Genomic DNA, 13011 nt, shown 5'->3' with positions numbered 1-13011 from the left:
TATATAGCTTTTGTCCGTTTAATAGTACATTCGACACTAGACCTTCTTTGTGGATACTCTATACAGGTCATAACTTGAAATGTAGGTGTATATCCAAAAGATATCGGTTCCTTTCAATATTGGCTTGTATGGGACCGTTACTTCATGGATTATGGCCCCTGCTTGTACACACCAGGAGTCACAATTTTTATCCCATTTTGATGAAACTGAACATGTGTTTATACCCCAAGGATCTCGATTCCTTGCGATATTGGCATTTATCCTGGATTATGGCTCCTGATTGAACAAAAAAAAAACAACGTGTTTTGAGCCTGTGACCAATAGAGGTCACAATATTTTTATCCGATTTTTAAAACCGTTCAAATATATCACCGTTACATCATAATGACAGTTGAGTTCGAATTTCATGAATTGGTTTGTGCCTTTGATGCTGTGTCCTGTCACTTATAAATTTCAAATCAAAATTTGGATGGCTAGTACCCTCCATATTAACCACAGTACTAAGAATATTATCAATATCTAAATCATTTTCGTGAGTAGCCTTTCCATCACAACTTTGACGGCTATTATCCCCCATATCAAGAACATCACCATTCCATATCGAGTACATTACCAAATGTAATCAGTATCCATTCTCATTTCTCATTATTAATATTTGTTTTCGACTGTTTTATAAACATGTCGTCTCCGTGTCGAATATTTTGGACTGTCTGTGTGTATGCTTGCATTGTATGACTGGAGTGTTTTGTCACATGCATTCAGGACTATGTGCATGTTGTTTTAAGAATATATCCATTATTTTGTGGCTTGTTATTTTAGAAAACTATCCATTATTTGTATCTCTATGTTGCTATGTTTTAAGTTTGATAATAGCCTCAGACTGTCCATTATGTAAATACAAAGAAAAACTTCGGGGCTAACGCCCCTCGGTTGTTCTTTCTATTTACATAATGGACAGTCTGAGGCCATTATCCATCACTTACAAAGTGACGCCCGAAACCATAGGGTGCACGACCCGTGTATTGATTATAAAATGTTAATTGTGTCTTAAATATTGGATATTAAGTTCCTATACTTTCACGACAAGATAATATCAATATTGATTAAAATTGACAAATATTGAATTCTAATTCGTGTTTTTAATTTTGAATATTATGGAAAATATTATGTTAGAGATTCAGTGACTTACCCTTGCTTTTGAAATGCAATGGAATGGAGTTTAACGTCCTACTTTTCTGCTCCAACTGGGCTAATAAAGATGGGCATTCACCATGCAGTCTGCTGTGAAGGTAATCTTGCCAGGACAGCAATGCTACTGTCTACTCTTGTATCGAATTCTAAACTGCCATGGGTTCATTTAAGTGCATGCCAGTGGGTATAAACAGGACCCTGTTTTTCTTCCCTTCCGAATGACACTACATTGTCCCTTCCCAGGCCCTCCATTACACATCACTGACACAGGGACCAAACACCGGACCACCAGGTTGCGAGCCATACAAATACATGAATTGTGTGTAAATATTTTGTACAATTATTTAATTTGCATTTTTCTATGATATGTAAGTGAGAACCATTGCTGTGTCACTGAAAACGTCATCTTGGATTAACATTAAAATGTAAAACGCTAATATAAATTAACCACTTTTCGACCATTAGAATTCTCATGATTATAACAAAAAAACATATATTGTTATCTATAAATCATAACTTCCTAAATTTGGTTCAGAAAAGAAGAGGATAAACCCTTATTCATTTCATTTCCACGTGTCATTTGGGGTGTTTACATAGAAAACAATGATATTAAGACAATAAATTCAAAGGTTAGAAAGAATACAACATTCCTACCGATATGTTAAATACAAATTAGAGAGGCCAGTTCCTGTTTAGGAAGTTTACTTTTAAAGTGTTTCGAAATTTTATCAAGAAAGTAGCGTTTTAATTTCCACATTTTTCGTATTCTGCTCCTTTGAGTAGGGGGGTAGTTAACAAATCTCGGGTAATCAAGGGTAATCAAAGGGGAAGAAACAGCCAAGAGTACATACGCTCTGATGTTCGTTACTTCATCCATTTTGTTTTCTGCAATTTGGTTTAAATCAAAATTTAACCAATACCATATTCTTTGCCGAGGATGAACGCATCATGTGTTTTCGCCAATATTTAATTTTACTTGACAATTGTGACGATTTTCATCAGGCCCTAAATCATGTTCTCCTGTTCATTAGCCCATTTATATAGAGTTATTGCACACATTCTACTTGGAACTCTGGGGATTTGTGTTCATGATGTTATAAGCTTTCCAAAAATTTATAGTTTCAGGGTCGGACCCAGACGGGTGGGATACATAAGAAAATGTGTAAAACAGCACTTTTAATGAGAAAGTGTCACGATCGTGTGCTTTATTCTTTATCATCAGAAGGTTCTACTATGACGGATGGTCGTGTTACAAGCTTAGTCCTAATGAACGTTAACTATACTTTCCAGATAGATATAAATGACGTTATAGAACGGTTCATCAAAAAACATCAACACCGCTTATTCTCCCCATTATATTTGGAGTTCTAATAATTGTGCAGAACTCTATTTTAGGTTCTTGTCCCAGTTATCTCTGCCCCGGTCTATTGGAAAAAAAATAAATAAACGAATAGTTTATGTGATGAATATTCTTGATATTTTGGTGTTTGATGCAGTCGGTTATTTGTTTTTCTATTTTGCATCCTTAAAGTTTCCTGTCAGAACTGAGATTTTATTGCATATCAGTAAAACTAAAACGTAGCGTAGTTGATACATGTATTTGGTATGTTTTTATATACAATCTCAGTTTCTATGTTTTGTCAAAGCGACACATGATTACCCAAAATATACGCCAAAACGACGATAGAGACCATGTATCTCTCAACAATTTCCAAGGCCGGGCAAAAGAAACTGTTGTATGCCTAAGCTCACCATAAGCGATCACTAACGCTGAGAAAACAGAAAATCTTCGCGTGCACCCTTTGACGTCACTCGAGCAGACATCCCTAATCGTCGGGTTGCCGGTTAGGGAACCCTTACGTTTTTGTCCTGTATGCGCTCCATGGGTGTTTTTCAGGGAATCCAGTATTTTTCTAGTAAGATTGGATATTTCTACTTTCCATATATATCACAATTGCCATACTTTTATTGAAAATAACCACCCGATAAATACTTTTGTGGGAAATTATCTTTCAGGGTGTTTAAATTATGCGACGATGCGAAAACTGAATACTGTTGATGCATAAAGGCCTCTAAATACGTGTATGCGGCTAGTTTTAATGCAATAGTCACTCCATTCAACAACCATGTTTGTTGACTCTGCATGTACATATTATACTGGTTTTTTTATAATTGCTTTAATTTTAAGTATACTACTTAACCTGTACCCCAACCTAATAGTAAACGTGTGTGATATTTTTGGTCCATTCCTGATAAAAGTCAGAAGATCAGAAGTGAAAAGATATGGAATACTTTTTTCTTGCCAAGCCTCAAGAGCCGTTCATCTGGAAGTTCTTCACTCTTTGACAACAGACTCTTTATTATGTGGATTGAGACGTTTCATCTGTAGGCGTGGCAGAGTTAAAGTCATAAGATCCGATCGAGGATCTCAGATTATTGGTGCCGCCAACGAATTACAGAAGCTTATTGATGATTTAGACCAGAATAAGCTGAAATTGAGTATTCTCCAACAATTTGATTGCGACCTCACCTTTATACCCAGCACTCCATATGCACCCCACTTTCATGGTGCATGGGAAAGACAGATTGGTACAATAAGACGAATTTTGGAATCACTCCTTCATCAACGCAAGTCTCGACTCGCAGACGAAACGCTGGAAACGTTCCTGGTAGAAGCCTAGGCTGTAGCGAATTCTAAGCCACTTGCAGTTGAGTCCATATCGGATCCTGAGCTAAAACCTCTATCTCCATCAAATGCATTGACTATGAAATCTGGAATAATTCTACCACCACCTGGTAATTTTGTTCAAGAAGATATGTATTTACACAGACAATGGAGAAAGGCACATTTTATGGTGAATGAATTTTGGACACGATGGAAGAAAGAAGTCTTACAAAGTTACCAAGAGCGACAAAATTGGCACAGACCTATACGTAATTTACGAAATGGTGACATCGTATTGTTTATTGACGACAACGTATCACGCAACAACTGACCGATGATGATCGCCGCCAAACCTCATGTTAACGAAGATGGTTTAGTTCGAAAAGTTGATATAGCCACCACTAAAGACATCGGGGGAAGACTTCAAGGAGTTACATATACCAGAGCAGTCCACACACTAATAATACTGGTACCAAATAATAGTGAATAACTAAATACCAAGCGACCAGGGTGATTCCCCACCGTAGGAGCCAACGTGAACATTTAAAGTGATGGACACTTTATTAATTACATTTTTGCTTGTTTAAAAATCACACTTTGTCTGATTTTTGAGGAGCCATGTGGGTGCGTTAGTTATCATTTTGACTTCTCGAGACGGTTTTGTTACGTAACATCTCATTTCCGGCACGTATTGAAACAAAGACGTCTAAATGTTCGCGACTTCAGAACTTGACGATCTCGATGACAAGCAAGGCACAACACGTGCTTAAATTTTTTAGTTAGACAATAAAGCTGCGTTCACACTATACGGGTTTAATATGAATTGAATTCAGAATAAAGTCTTATTCCGGACTTTGGCGTCACACTCAATTCGATAAAAACCGAACTGAATCTGAATTAACGAATCCGTATATTTCTCCGAATTCAACCCGGAACCATTATTCCGAATGGGGTTATTCGCAGTCAAGATTTGAGTGTGACACGATTGACTCAGATCAACAGTTATACCGGAAACTGAAACAAATGTTGCGGTAATATAGCCAGCTAATGATAGGTTGTCAGGCAACGAAACATACGCCCTTAGCAGCTAAGTCCTCCGAGCAGTCAACAAGTGTTGTGGTATACTTTTCCTTTTGTCAGTAATGCAAACATTTACAACACACTAAATTCTGATTACGAGTTCTGCCTTATACTAACATTTAATATCATTGCCCATTACTCTGGCAATAATTATCGCAAATCGTTCAAAATCAACTGGCTTCTTCATCCATGACCTTAAACACTGTGCATCAATCTCATGGGCCATAACTCTAGCAGTAATTATCATAAATCGTTCAAATTCAATTTGCTTCTTCATCCATGACCTTAAACACTGTGCATAAATTTAAAGTCAATCAGATATTAACATTAGCCTCTAGCGCGTCGGGCGGGGGCGACCACAATATACGACCACATTTCAATATGGGCATATAAAAATTCAAATACAAAGATAGGTGTATTCAGATCACAGCTGGCCATTCACGTTCTAGACCTTGGGGGCAGGGCAGGTAAGCTTTAGTCGTCTCAAGTCTAGTGGAGTCTAGTCTCTAACATATATTACATATTCTGAATTCAATCCGAATAAACTGTAAGGAAAGCTGTCTAGTCGTTCGGATGGGACGAAAAACCGAGGTCCCGTGTACACATTGGCGTGCACGTAAAAGATCCCTTGGCAGTTGGAATTCGATATAAGAGTAGGCCGTAGTGCCGCTGTCCGGGCAAAATTTCCCTCATAGCACACTGTATGGCGTATGCCCGTCTTCATTAGCCCAGGTTAGGAGCAGAACAGTAGGACGTTAAACTCCATTTCATTTCATTTCATTTCCGAATAAACTGTAATGTGACGCACCGCTTTTAAAGCGGGAAAAAACAATCCGGAGACCGGTCTCCGGAATTCGCATTGAATGCGCATGCAGTGTGAACGCAGCTTAAGACACTTAGAACTCGTGACATACCCTGGGAAATCAATGTCTGTAAGTAAAATTATCAACAAACATTCTGACTATGTTTATTATAGAAAACCTCTCTCTTTCCCGCAATCCAATACTGATAAATAAAACATGAAAATCAGAGTAAATATGTTGTAATTGAGAGCGTATACTTTAGACGAATCCCCACGACAGTCACAGCTTATGCTGTGATCCATACGCTGGCTACAAAATAATATTGAATCTATCAATTACACAATAGTAGGCGTTGCTAAGGATGTGTGTATTTTTATAATTGACATATATATATATCAGCACTTTAGCCGAACGAGTATTATTAAGGAGTCAGTTAATATCACCGCATCGCTACAGTTCCTTATACTTATATAGACGTGATAGCAGGAGATTAAAGAGTCATAAATGGCAAGGCGATGGTGTGCGAGAATAAAACTGATACTGGTGGTTCTTATTTTCAGTGTTGCTTTTTTAAATCTACGATCATATATGACTATGGAAACAAATTTTCAAGGTAAGTACTAAGTCAACTTGTATTTAAAATTTAAATACGCCCACATTTAATATGAAGAATGCGATCTTAAGACCGTATACGACGTACTTGCTTTATTAAGCTAAAGTCATACTATAGCTAAAGCTAGAATTATAAGTGCTACAGTGAGATATCAATCTTCAGTATTTACCATGTTTTGTTTCAAATTTTCCCATTTCAGCCACAGAAGAAGTTATTGTAACGGTAAGCTTAATTTGTGCATCAGTATAACACATACGTATACAGTTTCAGACACCGTCTTCTTTATATTATATATTGTTATTGGCATATTTTTTCAAATATCTATTTTATTTTTTATATATGGGACGGTGTTAAGGAGAATAAAAGGTCTGACTATTCATTTCATTCAGGCAAATCAGTGAGGTGTTACAAGGGTGGCCTGTGAAGTGAAAATTTTCAGTACAGAAAGTTGGACTCGACACGGCGAATGTGCAGGCTTCAGTGGCTTGTCTCGAAGTGATTTCTGGCTAACCACGCAGTGTGATAATATTCGGCGCTAGAGGCGATGAGACTATAAATAGCCATCGCACGTGAAATTCTCTACACATCTGTCAACTATTACAGCCTTAAAAAATCTATTGTTGAAGTTTCTGAATAGCAGTAATATTTAGCTTTTTGGTTATTACAGCAGCTTTAGAAATTACCTTCGTTTTATTTTTTAAATTGCTTGACCATTGACTGTACCGTTAGTAGCGGCATCTTTTGGTTTAGTACAAATAATATCCCAGAAACACCCGGGTTAGACAAGACCATGATACTAGCAGTATTGTTGAGTTGCCTAACGTGCGTGTTTCTAAATTCAATTTCTTCTTCCAGCTTTCTGTTAAGTTGCGTAAAAAAGTAGTCTTGGTTATCCCGGCCTGTCAATCAGACGTAAAATGGTCGATAGACTGGTTAAGCGAGACTAATTTCAAAACAAGGGCACGTAACCTATTTTTTACTCACAAGTGCCCGGACGTTATGGCCGACACTCGTAACCATTTTCAGTGTATCATTTATGGATGGTTAAATGGTTATAGCTTATTAAGTACAACATGACCGTTTATTTAGTGACCATTAATGTGCGAAACTGATTTAAGGCTTGGTATATATATAAATATTGTGGTGTAATTGTCGAGATATTTGGAGATATTTATTTATGGTGGGTCACCCTACTATTGACAATAATTACACAGAAATAGAAGATGTTAATACAACCGTCTTAACGCTTGGTTCCCACTATCACGATTGGCGCCAGGAAAACGCGTTTGCGGCCGTGGGGGTCCTACTATACGGTAAGCTCCGCTGAAATTTTTTCGGGCATTTCAGGTTCTGCCCCCTTAACATTCATCGAGCCCGTAATTGTTAAATTGGTAGGCTACCTAAATAACATTTGTTTACAGTAAGTATTATAGAGAGATAAATAATGGACAATATTCGAAGCTAAAATTGTTATGATTTCTAAGTTAATATACATATTCAACAATAATTACTTTGATTAAGGGCTGGTTAATGATAACAAATTATACTCAAATACAAATACCAATTGACTTTAGCTACTGAAATCGTTTACTCTTTCTATACTTGATACCAATTCTCATTTGATGAGCTCATGGGACACATTATTATTTGATGTTGGTCGACACCAACATTGTACCTTAAAGAAGGATTTATTCACCCATACATGATACCCTGATTTTATCTTCCATAACAAAAAAATCAACCAACCCTGAAACGACCTCGATAAATCATGGGCATTCAAAAATTTTACTGTTAAACTAATACGTATCTACGTGTATTACGACACCACCACCACCTTACTTTTGTTTGTGTTGTCAGCTGGACATTCGATACATGGCTCCACTCAATATTATCTTATTTAAGCGAGTGATCCAATGCCTTCATGTGTCTGTACGACACACAACATAGTCAGTCAGGTTTTTACCGTTTGTTTCAACAAATAATGTTGAAGGTATTTCTGACAATATACTGCAATAAATATTCTTGTATGTCGCAAAGGTAACCCTGGCTTCCAAAGATGAGACTGGTTAGTTTAAAGCAAATGTGTCCCCGACTTCTGAAAATACGGCTACCATGGCCGAGTTGAAGTCAAAGTGGCCGTGGATTCCTCTATGAGGCCTGGTGTGCGATTTTGATGAGGGCTTGAGAGTTCCGCATCAGACTGGGTTTGTAACGGTAAGACGATCGTCTTTTCTGTGTTAATTGCTTCTGAATTGTGTTATTTAAAAGTACCAGGAACCCAGAAAATGCAATACGAAGTTTTTGTAATAACTGAAATGAATATTATGTCCATATGCGATAAAATATATTATGGGTCATCATTGTCTTTGTTATCTCAAATGCAATAAATTATAAATAAAATACAACTCAGGTAGTTTCAGCTAATAAGTGTATTGTTAAGTGTACAAATTATATTTACATAATGTCTAGGTTTTATTCTTCTAGCAGGAAAACACCGATAAGCAGGCTAAATATAATATTGAACCCAATTGCACAATAATAGGCTCAAATGCATACATAATTCAAATGTATATTAAATGTAACCTGTTATACCTTTTTGTCAAATTATTTAATACTCAAATACAAATATTATATCCACTGGCTTTAGCTACTGAAATCGTGTACATGGCAGAGTATCGTTTACTCTTTCTATACTTGATACCACTTCTCATTTGGTGAGCTCATGTGACTTTTTGTTGCTCTTGTCTATTTGAGTTATAAATAATCTACACTTTGCAGGTAGCTACAGACGTGAATATTCCAGTACCTAACAGAAAAGGTAAACTCTTGATTTTTTTTTATTATAAAATCTAGTTCTATTTAATACAATCAATTAATCATTCATCTCTTGACACGGCCCATATTATTCTAACAATTATCGATATGGATTGCAAACAGCAGGGCATCACGGTGACTAAGCGGGTAAGACGCTGGCTCGCTACCCTGGAGGTCTGGTGTTCGATTCCTGCATTGGCCGAGAAAGTTCATCCCGATTTTCCGGCGTGGTTCCCCCTTGTCAGTGATGCAGGACGGGGTGGGGGGGGGGGCTGACAAGGGCGGCTGTCTAGTCCTTCGGATGAGACGAAAAATCGAGGTCCCGTGTATACATTGGCATGCACGTAAAAGATCCCTTGGCAGTTGGAATTCGATATAAGAGTAGGCAAAATTTCGCTCATAGCACACTGTATGGCGTATGCCCCTCTTCATTAGCCCAGTATAGGAGCAGAACAGTAGGACGTTAAACCCCATTTCATTTCATTTCATTTTTGCAAACAACAGTCAATGTTGTATTCAAACGTATTGGATAATAATCTTAAGCATAATACATCGTAATGTATATATATATACAATGGTTTTATCGAAACCATACGAACCCGAGGATGGAGGGGAGCAATCAGGCGGCCAAAGTGAAAAAAAACTATAATGTTAAATAAAAAAAACTTCCTTTTCCTTCTAATCGGCAAAAAAAAGTGCCCGAAATCCCTTGAATCTTTGTTTAAAGTCACTCTGCATTGTGCGACAGTATTCGTTATTTGTGGCATAAATATTTCTGAAGTCGATAAAACATTAAATACAATGTAATAAACAGTGTCTGGCGTTACTCTATAGCGTAGTCACTAAGCTCTAAGCGCGACATGTTTTTCGAGCTTCATAATTTGTTTCATCAGTGAAATGTCAAGTGATTGCAGCGGCATCAGTTTGATTTATTGACTGCTTGATTTGAGTTTATGTAATAATATTGCTAGAATTTTTGCTCTTGAAATGAGATGCCTTTATATTTCATTAATTAATATCTTTGGCAAGTTAGTAATTTCAAACATATTCACATATATAGTGTGCACTAAATCAACTTAGTCTGTAATTGACAGTTGACACATAAAAAAAGAGTTATTTATCGAAAACATATGTCACTCATTTACCACCAGAATTACACGTGAATGGAATTATTCTAATTGCATCATTTGATTTAAAGTAACCAATCATTTTGTTAATTACACAAGTTCAGGGCCATGATCACGCGTTATTGTGCTTGATATTCATTTACCTTTAAAAGAAACCGGGGAACCCTGTAAGTCAGACTTGCATTAGATTCCAGAGATCGAGGGTACATCTGAGTTCCTAGACAGCCGAGAGGCTGGATAGGTGGAGAAGTGGTTTTAGCTATATAGTATTGTAATTTGTGCTATGCTTGTATACCCGTATTCAGTTATATGCTATATAAAATGTAGAAGCGAACTATGCATTATTATTCCTGGTAAGACAAACGTCTTAAGAAACTGGAAGAAGTAAATACACAACGTGAAGCAGAAGTAAAGACAGCTAGAGACAATTTCTAGACGATCACAAGGCTACAGAAATATGTAGTAAGAAAAGATGCATGGGTCGTACGTAGGATGTGGCGACCGGTTTCCCATAGACGCTCTCCACGTCAGACAGAAAGACCTATGGTGCTACATTTACATGGGCTATATTGCACCATTTTCATAGGCCGAAAAAGCAGGAAACGAGTTTGCGGTGGTCTCACATTTTCATAAGTTTCCTGGGAAACATATCGTCCCCATAATCCCCAAACGGAGATCCGTTCTGTCGGCAGCTGCTTTGAGGAATCTGAGCGGGAACTTTTTAGGCCATTTCATTTCTGTCCCCTCTCCCGCAACTTCTAGAATTCAGATGGGCACGGAGAGAGATTTCGGTTAATCCCAGAGCGATATAAATAAGGTTATGTCTTGCTTCTGTACTCACGGGCTGGAATGGCAGAAAATGCGTTTTTGGCCTTCTGATTATCATAAATTTTCTGGGGGAGACATGCCCCCACAGCACCTAGACTTGAGTAGACACTGGCGACCGGCTGAACCTTTGGCGACTCTCATTTCAGGAATCGGGGAGTTGGATGGCCGAATGGCGAGCGCGTGCGCGTTACGCGTTGGTCGCCTGTCCAACCTCGTGGGTTTTCTCCGGGTCCTCCGGATTCCTCCCACACTGAAAAAACACTTGTGTTGGATCTCAACACAAGTACTTGTGTTAAAACTAATCTACACAAGTTATGTGTTGTTTTGCATTGCATTAACACAAACTTGTGTCGATTTATAAAATCTTGTGTTTTTTTCATATCATTAACACAAGTAATGTGTACCTTCCAAGATTTGTTTTCTTTTTAAAAAAAAAACTCCATACAAAGTCTGAATTCGGGAGTCGTCAAGTTTTAAGAAAAGTAATAAAGGGCTTAATTCACATCTCGAAAATCACATGCTGTTCTTCACTGGAAGGGTGTGAGTACCAATTAATCTGACAATTGCCAGACAGACTTGAATGTTAATTGATGTTAAGTTGTCTGTAAAGTTAAAATGTCTGTCTTTTTTTATTGACCCAATAAACTGATAGATCAAATGAATATATAGTGTACATGTGATTTTCAGCACCCTGGTGTTTTCGAAAATTGATTCAATGTACAATGAACAAAAAAAATGAGTAAAACTCTTAATAATGTAATTAGTTGATGTAATCGAAATTGGACAGTATTGGTTAACTGAAAAGTAACCAATCAAATTTAATTGATCATCCACGTGTATCTCATAATCGACTTATTGATATAATGGTTCTCCAAGTTATCTATACTTTTTGTCTGCGATATCACTTCGGTGGAAGTAGGGGTGTCACAATCGGAACAAAATTTGGGGTCGGGTTGTTTCTGAGGCAAAATTTGTCACTGAAGACGATTATGAGATTATTTTACTTCTGTGACGTCATTTTCGGTTGGGGTTTTTCTGATTTCCAAAATGGCCGCCAGAATTTGACGAAAAATTAATTTTCAGATAGTATGGGTGATTATCACGCAAGGTATGGCTTGTAATATATCATATATAAGGTTTTTTAGTAATTGAACTGAAAAAATAATCTCTAAAACTAGTTTCCCCAAATCCAAGATGGCGGAAATTCAAAATGGCGGCCAAAATTTACCTAAAATGGCTGATTTGTCAGATAAAAGTCATTTCACTCTTTGATATGATTTATAATATGTAATTTAAAGGATTTTCAGTGTCACTAAACTTAAAATTAATCTAAATATAACGGGGTTCCAAAATCCAAGATGGCGGAAATTCAAAATGGCGGCCAGAATTTCCCTAAAATGGTCGATTTTTCGGATAATCGTCATTTTTAAGTTTGATATAGCTACCATCTTATGGAGACATAATGTGTGGTGCATTTACGGTCTTATAAAGCTCTATTCTTACATAAAGAATTCTTGATTGTCACGGAAGTGTTTTAGCCGTGATCATTTTAAGTCATGCTTATGCCAATATCTGGGTAAGTGTTAATTTAACTAGATATCAGAAAAGTACCACGTTTTCATAAATGTACTCTTTAGATAAATTGTACAATATATATCAGTTCACTAGTTACGTGTTGACCTTTAACATCACACTTAGATCCTGTACGCTTTGTGTCTTACAGTCAATACATGTCATGAAGAACTCTTTAGACATAATTTCGTTTATAATACTTTACTCGTTTCTATTGAGTTGTTTAGCAGAAGTAACCCACGACAACAATATGTTGAGACGACTACGTAACAGAATAGGACGATTCAATGTTATTAAAATGACACAATGACAATTTTA

The 13011-nt window shown here is 37.0% G+C and overlaps 1 protein-coding gene across 1 annotated transcript in view; it reads left to right on the top strand.

Moving 5' to 3' along the window:
- Positions 1 to 6130: 6130 nt before the first annotated feature.
- The window catches only part of LOC126826618 (alpha-1,3-mannosyl-glycoprotein 4-beta-N-acetylglucosaminyltransferase C), a 51688-nt gene continuing 44807 nt past the window's right edge, over positions 6131 to 13011 (top strand). Inside the window, exons 1-3 of the mRNA XM_050555962.2 lie at positions 6131 to 6352; positions 6552 to 6574; positions 9131 to 9170. Of these exons, the coding sequence (XP_050411919.2) occupies positions 6244 to 6352; positions 6552 to 6574; positions 9131 to 9170 (172 nt within the window). The 5' untranslated portion in view covers positions 6131 to 6243. The remainder of the gene's footprint in view (positions 6353 to 6551; positions 6575 to 9130; positions 9171 to 13011) is intronic.

This window comes from Patella vulgata, chromosome 1, assembly GCF_932274485.2.
Source record: "Patella vulgata chromosome 1, xgPatVulg1.2, whole genome shotgun sequence".
Taxonomy (NCBI): domain Eukaryota; kingdom Metazoa; phylum Mollusca; class Gastropoda; family Patellidae; genus Patella; species Patella vulgata.
Note: the sequence above shows the minus strand (reverse complement) of the source record. Positions and strands in the feature narration are given on the sequence as shown.